This window comes from Pseudophryne corroboree, chromosome 1, assembly GCF_028390025.1.
Source record: "Pseudophryne corroboree isolate aPseCor3 chromosome 1, aPseCor3.hap2, whole genome shotgun sequence".
Lineage (NCBI taxonomy): Eukaryota > Metazoa > Chordata > Amphibia > Anura > Myobatrachidae > Pseudophryne > Pseudophryne corroboree.
The window spans coordinates 468,040,109-468,052,978 of NC_086444.1; the positions used below are offsets into that span (position 1 = coordinate 468,040,109).

The following is a 12,870-nucleotide window of genomic DNA, read 5'->3' on the forward strand; positions in this document are numbered from 1 at the left end:
GTAACAAAATTTGCAAAAAAGAAAATAAGAGCGGCTAAAGTAGAAACTGAAAAACTAGTAGCAAAGGAAAGCAAAGCGAATCCCAATTTTTTTTTAAAATACATTAATAGCAAGAGATTAAAAAAGGAGAGTATAGGCCCTTTAAAAGACAAGTTGGGAGTCTTAAGCAAAAATGATAATGACATAGCGGACACACTAAATGAGTTTTTTTCACTAGAGAGGACCCAATTCAGGGACTGACACACAATCTCAATAATGAGAATATCCCACTGATAGGTACTTATTTAAGTGAGGAAGTAGTCTGTGACCGATTAAAACATTTAAAGATTAATAAATCACCAGGGCCCGATGGTATTCACCCAAGGGTTCTAATGGAGCTTCACTCTGAACTGGCAAAACTGCTATCTTTGATCTTTAAGGATTCAGTTATATCAGGTATGGTTCCCAAAGACTGGCGTATAGTGGAAGTAGTGCCTATATTCAAAAAGGGAAGTAAAGATGAACCAGGTAATTATAGACCAGTTAGTCTTACATCTATAGTGGGGAAAGTATTGGAAGGTATTCTAAGAGATAGTGTTCAGAAGTTCCTTGAAGTCAATAAGGTCATTAAAAGGAATCAACATGGGTTTATGAAGGACAGATCCTGTCAAACCAACTTACTTGGCTTTTATGAAACAGTAAGCGCACATCTAGATCAGGGTAAAGACGTGGATGTAATATTTTTAGACTTTGCCAAAGCATTCGATACTGTACCACACATGAGACTTATCTACAAGCTACAAGAATCAGGGCTAGGAAGCACAATATGCACTTGGGTCAAAAACTGGTTAGATAATAGGGAGCAGCGCGTTGTGGTTAAAGGATCTTTTTCAACTTGGACTGAAGTGCTAAGTGGTGTGCCGCAAGGCTCAGTATTAGGACCGCTATTGTTCAATATTTTCATTAACGACCTAACAGAAGGTTTAGAGAGCATGGTGTCAATGTTTGCAGATGGTACCAAATTGTGTAAGGCTATAAATACAGAGGAGGATGCCGAGTCTCTTCAGAACGACTTAGTTAAATTAGAAGCATGGGCAGCCAAATGGAGAATGCGCTTCAACACAGACAAGTGTAAGGTAATGCACTGTGGTAACAAGAACAAAAATTACACCTTCCTACTAAATGGGGTAAAATTAGGGGATTCTGTACTGGAAAAGGACTTAGGTGTCCTTATAGATAGCAATCTAAGCAGTAGTACCCAAAGTAGGACTGCAGCAAAGAAGGCTAATAAGATATTAGCATGCATAAAACGGGGTATTGATGCTAGGGATGCCTTAGAATGTAAGCTCTCACGAGTAGGGCCCTCTTCCCTCATGTGCTTATACTTTTCTTACTTTAATAATCCTCAACTGCCCAGATCCCACAGTTTTTTGACCACCTGGAACTTATCTCTATGTTTACTGGTGTAGTTATGCTTAGCTGCCCTGTACTTGTCCTATATTGTATTCAACTGTAAGTCACTGTTTTCCTATTTTTTATGTGCATTTGTACTCTGTAATCGGGCGCTGCGGAACCCTTGTGGCGCCATATAAATAAAGGATAATAATAATAATAATAGGGACGAGAGTATTATACTCCCGTTATATAAATCACTAGTGAGGCCACACCTTGAATTCTGTGTACAATTCTGGGTACCGTACTACAAAAAGGATATCCTGGAGCTAAAAAAGGTACAGAGGAGGGCGACCAAACTAATTAAGGGCATGGAGACGATGGAATATAAGGAAAGGCTTGAAAGACTAGGCATGTTTACATTGGAAAAGCGGAGACTAAGAGGGGATATGATCAACATCTACAAATATATAAGGGGACAATACACAGAGCTTGCGCGGGACCTGTTTTTGGTTAGATCAACACAGAGGACACGTGGGCACTCGCTCAGGTTAGAGGAGAGGAGATTCCGCACAATACGTCGTAAAGGCTTTTTCACGGTAAGGACAACACGTGTTTGGAATTCCCTGCCCGAGGGAGTTGTAATGGCGGAATCTGTCAACACCTTTAAGAATGGGTTAGATAAATTCCTAATGGGTAAGGATATCCAGGGGTATGGTGCATAGTCATGCATTATAGTTACTATAAATAGGGATAAAATGCAACGGCTGACAGCAGCATCAGTCAGAAATTTTAGTCAAATCATCATGCATAGGAGACCACAAATAGGTTGAACTCGATGGACAATTGTCTTTTTTCAACCTCAGATACTATGTTACTATGTTACTATGTTACCAGAGATGGCTCGTGGACAACTTTCATCTATCATTGTCACAACCAACTCTGGGGGCCACAACCTGTGTGTTGGGTACAGCTAAGCCCATACCTCCTCATTGGGGCGATTGGTAAACACTACCAGTATGTTAGGTTCTGCACCTCTGTTTTGTTGTGTTTAGCTAGCTTAGATAAAGACACAAGACTTTAGAACAAAACTGTATTTAGAAAAGAGATGATCAAATTGCAAATACCTCTAAACATAAATAAAAATGATACACAACTTCGATATCATGGTTATTTATTGCTAACATTGATCAAAAGTGCAAACCTGCATAAAAACCATAGCAGCTAATCAAACAATTGTTTACGCTCACTATCACTATGAAAAGCCTGATTTCTGATTGGTTGTTTAGCACAGATTAGTCTTTTGAGAAATTATAGAAGATAACCCTCAATTTAAGTGCAAATCTCCACTAAACCAAAATACTTCAACAGAAATGTTCTTTCAATGTCTGCTTTGCTTTAGACAGAATATCTAGTTGTAGATTTATTATTATAGTTTTATGAAAATGTGTATATCATTTCTATAGTATATCAGTAAATAACGCTCATTGATTCTTTAATGTTATTTTGAATTAGTAGTACTGTACCTTTGGTTTTCTGTAAATATTTGAAATACTGTTACTGTTACTTCAAGATAAATCAAACCTGTATGTTCATCACATCAACACTAACAGTCAGTTGTTTGCTATATTTCTTTTTATAGGATCGGACATTATTTATCTTGATGGTAAAAGCTCCATATTGTACCGTTTTCATCAAAAATCAATGAGCACAACAAAAGACGTGATTTCTGTTAAGTTTAAGACTATGCAAAGTGACGGTGTTTTACTTTATGGGGAAGGACAGAATGGAGATCATATTGCATTGGAATTAGTAAAAGGAAGACTTTGCTTAATTATTCATCTAGGTAAAGTTTTCTAATGTCATGAAACATTTACAGTCCTCTCATTTTATTGCTTGGCACAATTACCTAATAGGCCAATGGCCACTTTTGACTGCAATATGTGAAATGTAGTTGACATCTTAAAATACATAAGAAAAGGGGACGACTCCGCACCAGTAAAATAATAAAAAATTTCTAGTAACCAAAATGGGACAATCAGAGTCAGAGTTTCACGGTATTTACCGACCTTTAAGAGTGCACCCTCAAAAGAGTCTTCTTTTTCTCTGTGTACTATTTACATCTTAAAATACATTTCTGTAAAATAATTTATAATTGGTTTATAATATACAGTATTTGTATTGTTAAAACTTTGATTTCATGATTTGCAAATGTGATTATGAAAACACAATTTACTTGTTAGCAATCCATAACATATCTATCTATCTATCTATCTATCTATCTATCTATCTATCTATCATCTATCTTTCTATCTATCTATCTATCTATCTATCTATCTATCTATCTATCTATCTATCTATCTACTGTATCTATCTATCTATCTATCTATCTATCTATCTATCTATCTATCTATCTATCTATCTATTGACATAAATCATTTATATACTGTATATCTGTCTCATATAACTGAATATGGGGGATATTTAGTTGGCTGTGGTAATTTACTGCAGCTAATTGACCACCACACACAGCTCTTTAATTAGGCCTGATGTTGGCGCTCATCTGGGACTTTTTTCACCTGCCTGAAATAAAATCTCAGATAATTAGTCCCTACTCAGCCACCTTTTTCATAAAAACACATAGGTCCGTGAAATCATCATGGAGTCTAAGGGGTAAATTTACTAACATGGGAGTTCTATTTAAGATGGGATGTTGCCCATAGCAACCAATTAGATTTGACTTCTCATTTATCTAGCACCTTCTAGAAGATAATACCTGGAATCTGATTAGTTGCTACAGGCAACATATTATCTTAAATAGAACTCCCATCTTAGTAAATTACCCCTATGTGTTTTCGCCTGAAAATGGAAAACATTTTGGGCACAAAAAACGTGTGTAATTGAATAGGGAGAAAAAAAAATTCAAAAAAGTTTTGAAAAATTGTGACTTTATTCTGGGGCTAATTGAATTTTCTCTTTTATTGTAAATATCCCAATTACAAAGAGCAACGGAATATGCTGTGCTATATAAAAAAAAGTTAATAAATAGATATCTTTGTCATACTATATATATCTTCATTTTTTAAATGTTTTACACACTTCATAATCTCCATCATGTCTTGTCATTTTCCCACACTACCCATATCTTAGCATTCAATGCCTCTGGCTCCACATTATCACATATATTCTAATGTCATGATTACTGTAATTTGACGTGGCAATGGCAAAATACAGGACAAGTACGTGCCGTGGTCAATGTTTTATGTAGCTTTTTTTATCACAGTGAAAACTCAAAACCCACTAATTTCTCATAATTTCAATCCATCCTATACAATTATAAGATCTATGTTGCATATGAAAAACACCTCATAACAAAAAGAATTTCAGTACAAATAAATGTGTACATTTTAAAACAAGTATAAATGTATAAAATCTATGCTAATGTTTTATTGTTGCTGTCTTTGTATCTATTCTTCTTTTAGGAAATCTACAATTTCATACTGCAAAACCTCATGTTAATGTCTCTTTGGGAAGTTTGCTAGATGACCAGCAATGGCATTCAACTGTCATAGAACGTTTTGGCAGACAAGTAAATTTCACTGTTGACAGACATGTGCATAATTTCTTCATGAAGGGAGATATCTCCTATTTGGACATCGATTATGAGGTGTGTATTTTGTGTAGATTAATTATGAATGAGAGACTCTATCGGGCAAAACAGTATAACGTACATGGGGTGTCATTCATACCTAATCCTTTGCTAGCTGGTTTTTGCAGTCCTGCGTTTGCATACCTGCCAGCCACCGGGGAGTGTATTTTAGCTGTGCAAGTGTGCAATCGCATGTGCAGCCGATTGGTAGAAAAACACTTTGTGCAGTTTCTGAGTTGCCCAGGATTTACTCAGCCGCTGCGATCACTTCAACCTGTCCGGGGCTGGAATTGAAGTCAGACACCCGCCCTGCAAACGCTTGGACATGCCTGTGTTTTTCCAACCACTCACTGAAAATGGTCTCTTCTTGTCAATCTCCTTGCGATCGGCTGTGTGAATGGTTCTTCATATAACCCATTGCACAGCAACAATCCACTTTGTACCAGTGTGACGCGCCTGCGCATTGCGGTGCAAACGCATGTTCAGTTCTGACCTGATTGCAGCACTGCAAAAAACGCTAGCGAGCGATAAGGTCTGAATGACCCCCATGGAGATAAACTGCATACAAAAAAATGTAACTATATAAATTCTACATCAATACATAAATAATGTTGAAATAATGCTGTAAATGTCATTCAGTGGGGTTATATGTATTGTACACCCCTGGCATTTACAAGTGAATGCACAGAAAGTAATAAATGACTCAACTAAGCTTCATAACAAAGGAAATAAATGAGGAGGATCTGAAGTAATCAAATAGTGTCACATATTCTAAGAAAGGTAATAGTCTTTTATTGTTGCCATATATTGAATATATCTCCGCTTTGTGTATACGCACTGTTACTATTTTTATGTCGGCCTTTTACTAATTACTGATTGCCTCTTACCAATAGCACAACTGCATATTAATAAACAGATATTGTAGATGTGTAAGGGTAAATATTTCATATTTACTGTAAAATATAGGCCGTAATTCTGCTATTTTTTCATAACAGACCTCCGTAGTTATTATTCGGTTGGCTGTTTCATATACTTGTAAGTCGTCGTATATCACCTGCAGGACCAGTAATTGTCTGGCCTTTCCAGTTGTTATTATCTAAGTATGAATTCCCAAATTGTATCTAAATCTTGAACTGATGCCAGAGCTGCAGACAAGAAGCAGAGAACGAGGCACAAATTAGTAATAAATAAAACGTTAATAGCAAAAAATCATTGCGTTTTCAACTACTTGTATGTACAGTAAGTAGAAAAAAGCAGAAACAATATTTTTACTAGAGATACTTGTAATAAGTTCGTGAAATTAAATGCTCAATTAAGAAGATAATTGCAACATTCTGCAATACACTATTGAAACTGCCTTAATGGCTATATTGATTGTTCTTTTCTTCCTAAGCTTAGCTTTGGAGGGATTGCATCACAAGGAAAATCAGCATCATTGCTAAAGAAAAACTTCCATGGATGCTTTGAAAATCTTTTTTATAATGGTGGGAACATAATTGACTTGGCCAGGAGATATAAACCTGTGATCTACATTGAGGTAATAGTAAATTACTTTTATTGACTATTATAATTAGGTTTTCTTTTGGTTGGATAGTTTTTAAATGTTCTCTTGTACAAGCATTACTATAATTTTTATTCTGTTCTTGTTTCCCAGCTTAAGGGCCCTACCCACTGGCCAATACCAATGAAAGATATGAACAATCTCGTTCATTATTGAAAGAGATACCATTCATATCTTTCAGTGTGTAGGCACCAGCGATGAACGATGCGCAGCCCCGCGCTCGATCATTGCTGGTGACGGCTTGTTTAAACATGCATGCCAATATGGACGATATCGTCCCTGTTAGTATGCATTGCTATGGAGCCGGATGATGGGGGGAGTGAAGAATCTTCCTTAAAGTGAAACTTTACTCCCCCCAACACCTCCCCCCGCCGCTGGGTCGCCCGCCTGACAATTTGGCGGTCAGGCAGCTCAGCGGCGGGTCACCAAGTCTGTAGGGCCCTTTATTCTAATCAATGCCTACTTTGTCATCATAACCTTTATTTTTAGTGTTCTCACTAAAACTAAACTATTTATTCAAGATTATTAGCATTAGTATTTTAAGTAATGGAATATTTAATATATTGAATATGTGGGGCATGACTGTAACATACTGTACTGTGGTTGCAATTTCTATGATCTGATGTCACATGCAAACATCCACCAGTATTCTTAGTCAGATGCATATATGTGACCCCCCACACACACACTCAGCCCTTCACTCATGAAAGAAATTATTATCACTATCATCAGAACTGTGTGATCCCCATAGCAAAATTTTGAAGGTACCCATGTTCCAATGCTTCTAGAGAGACACCTCTCTTGCAGTTGATAATTATAATTATATGCCTTATAGTAGCATTGGCTGGGGTGGAGCTTCCTGTTTGATTGACAGTATGGAAGGAAGGGGTGGGCATCTCTCTGCCTGTTGCATCAGTGACTGTCGGGACAACCGACCAGTTCAAGTGAACAATAAGACTGCGGGGATGGCGGACGCAGCTTACAATACCCATAATTGCCACAAGCAGTTACCGGGAAAGTGCCGGGCCTGGCTCCGTGAAGGCCTGGGCTTTGAAAACTATTATGAGGGGGCCGCTGCAGCTGTGCATGCACAGCAGCTCCCCTGCTGCCCATTTTTCATTGGCCTCATTAAGCTTCTGTGCAGATGCAGAAGCTGTCAGTTAACACTGCCCAATCAAAGCTGAGCTCCGATCGATTGCAGCAGCCAGCCTGGCTGGTGGGTATTGGGAGGCTCACTGAGGGGACAACGGGACTGGCCAAGCAGGATCTGGCCTGGCACCCTAATACGCCCCTGTTTGCAGAACTATACATTATTTTAAAAGATGTTCTCTTTTGTAGACATGCTACAGGGATTAATTTGTTATGTGGACTAGTGCCATGCCTAGTCCATATAATAAATAATCACAGTACTGTACCTAGATTCCCCATATTTGAATGTCCCTTTGAGCAGTGTTGTCATTTGAATCTGGTTTGGGAAATCCACTTTTAAAATTTATTTTAAAATTGAAAACAGAGTTGCTTTTTCCAAAATGTTTGCTACAAAACTAGTCTCTCCATGTTGCACAGTTTAAGCTCTTTACTGCTTGAACATGTAGAAAAATCATATGCAAAGTCTCTTTAACCATGTTATGTTGCTTATTTCAACCTGAATTTTGCAGTATTGAGATGTGCACCTATTCGGCCATTTCAAAATTATTGAGAATAACACTGAAATCTAAGATGTTTGAATCTAAGCTGCACACAATACCTAAACAAGCTCATTATTAACATAATTGTATATGTATAATTAAAAAAAATAATGATTCAACTTCTCACATGTAGTAATAATAGCAATAATGTCATAATAATACAATCGATTTTTATCTGTTTTTATTTTGTTCTATTTAGGGGAATGTCTCATTCTCTTGTATAGAGCTCCCAACTGTCCCAGTTACATTTCTTAATTCAAACAGCTATTTGATCTTGCCTGGATTACCACTGCAAGAAGAGGTAACAATCACTTTTCATTTCCGGACCTGGAACAAGAAAGGAAGTTTATTTGCCACTAGACTTAGCTCTGCTCCATTTGAGTTTACTTTGTATATGGAAGATGGAACACTTAAAATGAGCCTATTCAAACGTAAAAAATTGTATTTGGACACTGCTACAGGTACTGTATGCAAGACATTTATACTATTAATACAGGCATTGGAGTAACATGCAACCATTAAGCCCTTAAGCATAACAGGGGTAATATTACATGTCAGTCATTTCTGATAGACTTTTTTTCTGTAGGCCAGTGCATGTAAATAGGCTGCTACATGTGTAATTAAGCTATCAGCACTGGAATTAAAAGGCCAAAGGCAGATTCACTGTACATGTGCTGATCCCTGCATATTCTCAGAAGACTGAGTGCTTGGATAGAGAAAATCCTCATTCTTGTGCCCAATGGCTGCCAAAGCAGCTATATTGTAGTTTTTTGATGGAGAACTAAGGTTTAAGTATATTTTTCTTATGGGTTTGTTGTGAGTTGGTATAATGTCTAAGTTTTTATCTACATTTTATTTTTGCATCTCATCTGTCATTTAATGGGGTTGTGCCCATATATTACTGCTGAAATATCACATATACATGGACATTTTTCGAAGTTTGATTAGCATTGTGGTTTAGAATTTACTTTATTGTGGATATAATCATATTTCTTATTAAAGAAGATGGTGTTTTTGTTTTATTTTTTAATATATTACAGGGTTTAAATTGAACAATGGACAGTGGCATTACATTTCTCTTGTGGCAAAAAGAAACCGCGTGAGTCTTACAATAGACAATGATGCATCCTCAAGCTTGTATATGAGCTTACCATTTCAAGTGTCATCTGCTGAAAACTACTATTTTGGAGGTACAGCATGTCATCTTTATTTTTCTTGATCATGTTAATTACAATTGCATGTTAATTATAATTACTATTGTTTTTTCAAGTGTGAAATCTGAAAATTTATGAATCCTCAAGTTCTATAAAAGTATCACATAATGATATGTGTATTAGCTGCAAGACCCATGGTGATACGTATGATGGTTGATACCTACAGTATATGTAATTGCTAATTTGTTATCTATATAAATATTATACTGCTTGCATATACAGTAAGTGTGCTAAGGTTCTTTCTGCACTAAAATGGTAAGGCTCTCAGCATTGTGTAACCATGTGCATACAACATTTTGCATTTTCTTTTTTTATTATTACTCTTTTATGTTGTAGGTTTGGCTTTAATGAACTACTGTATGGGCCTGAATTAGGTTTATAAGCAAAGCAAAAAAGCACACAACTGGGCAAAACCATGTTGCACTGCAGGTTAGGCATATGTAACATGTGCAGAGATATTTAGATTTGGGTGGGTTATATAGTTTTTGTGCAGGATAAATACTGTCTGCTTTTGCATGTAGCTCACAAATGTTAGAAAGCTCTATTTTTACACTGCAATTTATATTTCAGTTTGAACACACCCCACCCAAATCTAACTCTCCATGCACTTGTTACATTGCTTTGTCCAGTTGTGTGAGTTTTGCTTTGCTTACAAACCCTACGTATAAATCCTTGTCAAAATTGTATGTACACAGTATTAGATGCACATATCCAATTAAATGCCTTTGTATCCTGTTATTCCGAGATTCCAGAATGCCAGAACAGAAAAGTGGATGGTATTGCTAGTGCTCTGATCACAATGTGTCCATAAAAAGCTCTGATAAACCATTTTGGAGACAAGGGCCATTTTAAAACCACTTAACAGGCATGAGTTGCTACAGGTGTCTGACATGCCGACAGTTTGGTGCTAGACACACCCTATGCATATTTATGTTACTAAAATAATGTTAAGTGTTTTTAAAAAGATATTATTAACCTAATTAATTAATTTTAAAAGACTTACAATTTATAATTATAATAAAAAAATGTGTAAAATATTCCCCAGTTAAGTTGTTAAATGTGTTGCAATGAAGTTGCCCATGGAAACCAATCAGTGTTGAGGTAACATTTATAAAGTGCATTCTATAAAATGATACGTAGCAGCTGATTGGTTGCCATAGGCAATATTTTAGACATTGTGATCTGCAGTAGATAACCGTTAAACCTATAGCATTCCAGATAATAGGTTTCATGCATATAATGTATACTGAATAACATGATAATAACATGCTACTACTGACAATTTTAATATTAGAAATTACCAAGTTCTATAAAAGTACAGTACAAGACCTAATGCAGGTTATGGAGCTCATTGGAGACTCATAATATCTCTTTCATTTTACAGTGCACAAATATGATTTTGAAACAAAGCAAGATGTTGTATAAAGTAGTGCTCATAACACATTGGTTTTTTTATACATTTAATGATAGCTATGTGTTACATTGCAGAACACATTTAGTGAGATTCAAGTGATACAAAGAAAATTGCAATTCTTCAGAATAAGATATGTTTAAGGGGAGTGATATTACTACTCACAAAATATTAGTAATCAGTTTGGAGCATTTTGATATCATTTACAAATTGAAAAGTACAGTAGTATTATCACTTTCATAAAATTTGTAGAATTGTATTGGATCACTCCATACAAGAAACTTTCTTTATTTCTATTGAAAATGACAATTTATAGAGAATAATATACCAGTAAAAATCATAGGTTACTAGGGTTGGAGGTCTGTGTGGACCAGGTAGTTGGCGGTGTGGTGTTTCTATACAACAGCTAATTGAAGGGACTTTGCAAAATATGACTGGTACAGTACATTTGGTTTAAAGTTTGAGATATTTCCCTGCAATACATGGTTGAGTAAAGTATAAGGGGGTCTTACATTTAAACCTTTGGGCTTTACACTGGATGGATATCTCTGTGACATGTGGATTCCTTTGTAGTCTCTTTTCATATCTGTGTCACTTATGTCTGGTGATTTGCTGTTTAGAAGTAGTCATTAGCTTTGTTGGTCTTTTGCTGTGCAAAAGAATGACAATATTCTTAGGTGTGATGTTCTTCATTATGTCGTGTCATACACTTATGTACTACTAAAGTGGAGGATATGAAACAACTATAAAATATTTCTCTTAGGGGACAAAAAATATGTCACTGTTGGTGCATGTGCACATTGCTGCTGACGGTCAAGATGCTCCCACTGCTTTCTGTACCTGAGCCTACTCCAACTCATGCTGTGCAGAATGGGTAAGATTATAGTTGGAGGGGCTATCAGGGGAGCAAAGAGACATTTTAAATCCAAAATAAAAAAAAGGAAAGAGGATGTCACTCTGGGACTTTTAGAAAAAAATTAAATAAAGGTTTCAATTTTATTAGCTGTGAGCCTCCTTGCATTACAAGTAAATGCAGTTATATATTGCACTTACTGCAAAGTACCTCAAGACTCACCTTTGCTTTTTAGTCCAGGGTGAGATGAGTTGTGGTGCAATGGGATGGTAACAGGATCCCGTCACTTGGGATGCCAGCAGTCATAATACTAACAGCGGCATCCCGATGCTCAGGATCCCAACATCTACTATGTAAGTATGCTACCCCTAATCCCTAACCTCTCTAACCCTCCTTTCCTACAGCCTGAACCTAACCCTTGCCCCCACAGTCTAACCCTATCCCCCTCCCTGCAGCCTAAACCTAACCCCCCCACATCCTAACCCTAAACCTTCTTTTCTGTAGCCTAACCTTAACCCTCCCCCATAGTCTAAACCTAAACACTTCCCCCCATGTGGCTTATCTCTGTGCAGACATTCGCTAATGCATTTGGGATCCCATCGCCAGCATTGTGATTCATGCCAGAATCCCGGCATCAGTACTCCAAGCAGTGTCGGGATTCCGGCATCAGTATTCCGACTATCATGATCCATAACACTGTGATCCTGATAAGATCCTGTAGGCAGCATCTCCACGCTGTTGCAGTAGAAACTCACACCTTAGCATCTAATAGGAATCAACATCTAAGGCAGGCTTTCCCAACCACTGTCCTCGAGGCACACCAACAGTGCAGGTTTTAGTGATATCCAGGCTGCAGCACAGATGATTAAATCAAAATAACTGAGCTACTAATTAAGTCACCTGTGCTGCAGCCTGGATATCACTAAAACATGCACTGTTGGTGTGCCTTGAGGACCGTGGTTGGGAAAGCCTGATCTAAGGGGTCTATTCATGAAGCAGTGAAAAGAGTGGAGAAATGAGCCAGTGCAGAAGTTGCCCATGGCTGATACATATCATTTTATAGAATGCACTTTATAAATGTTACCTCAACACTGATTGGTTGCCATGGGCAACTTCACCACTG

The 12,870-nt window shown here is 37.0% G+C and overlaps 1 protein-coding gene across 1 annotated transcript in view; it reads left to right on the top strand.

The window, feature by feature from the left end:
• The window catches only part of CNTNAP4 (contactin associated protein family member 4), a 438,669-nt gene that overhangs the window by 253,378 nt on the left and 172,421 nt on the right, over positions 1–12,870 (top strand). Inside the window, exons 5-9 of the mRNA XM_063913709.1 lie at positions 3,014–3,217; positions 4,854–5,038; positions 6,414–6,557; positions 8,469–8,730; positions 9,310–9,459. Coding sequence (XP_063769779.1) covers positions 3,014–3,217; positions 4,854–5,038; positions 6,414–6,557; positions 8,469–8,730; positions 9,310–9,459 — 945 coding nt within the window. The remainder of the gene's footprint in view (positions 1–3,013; positions 3,218–4,853; positions 5,039–6,413; positions 6,558–8,468; positions 8,731–9,309; positions 9,460–12,870) is intronic.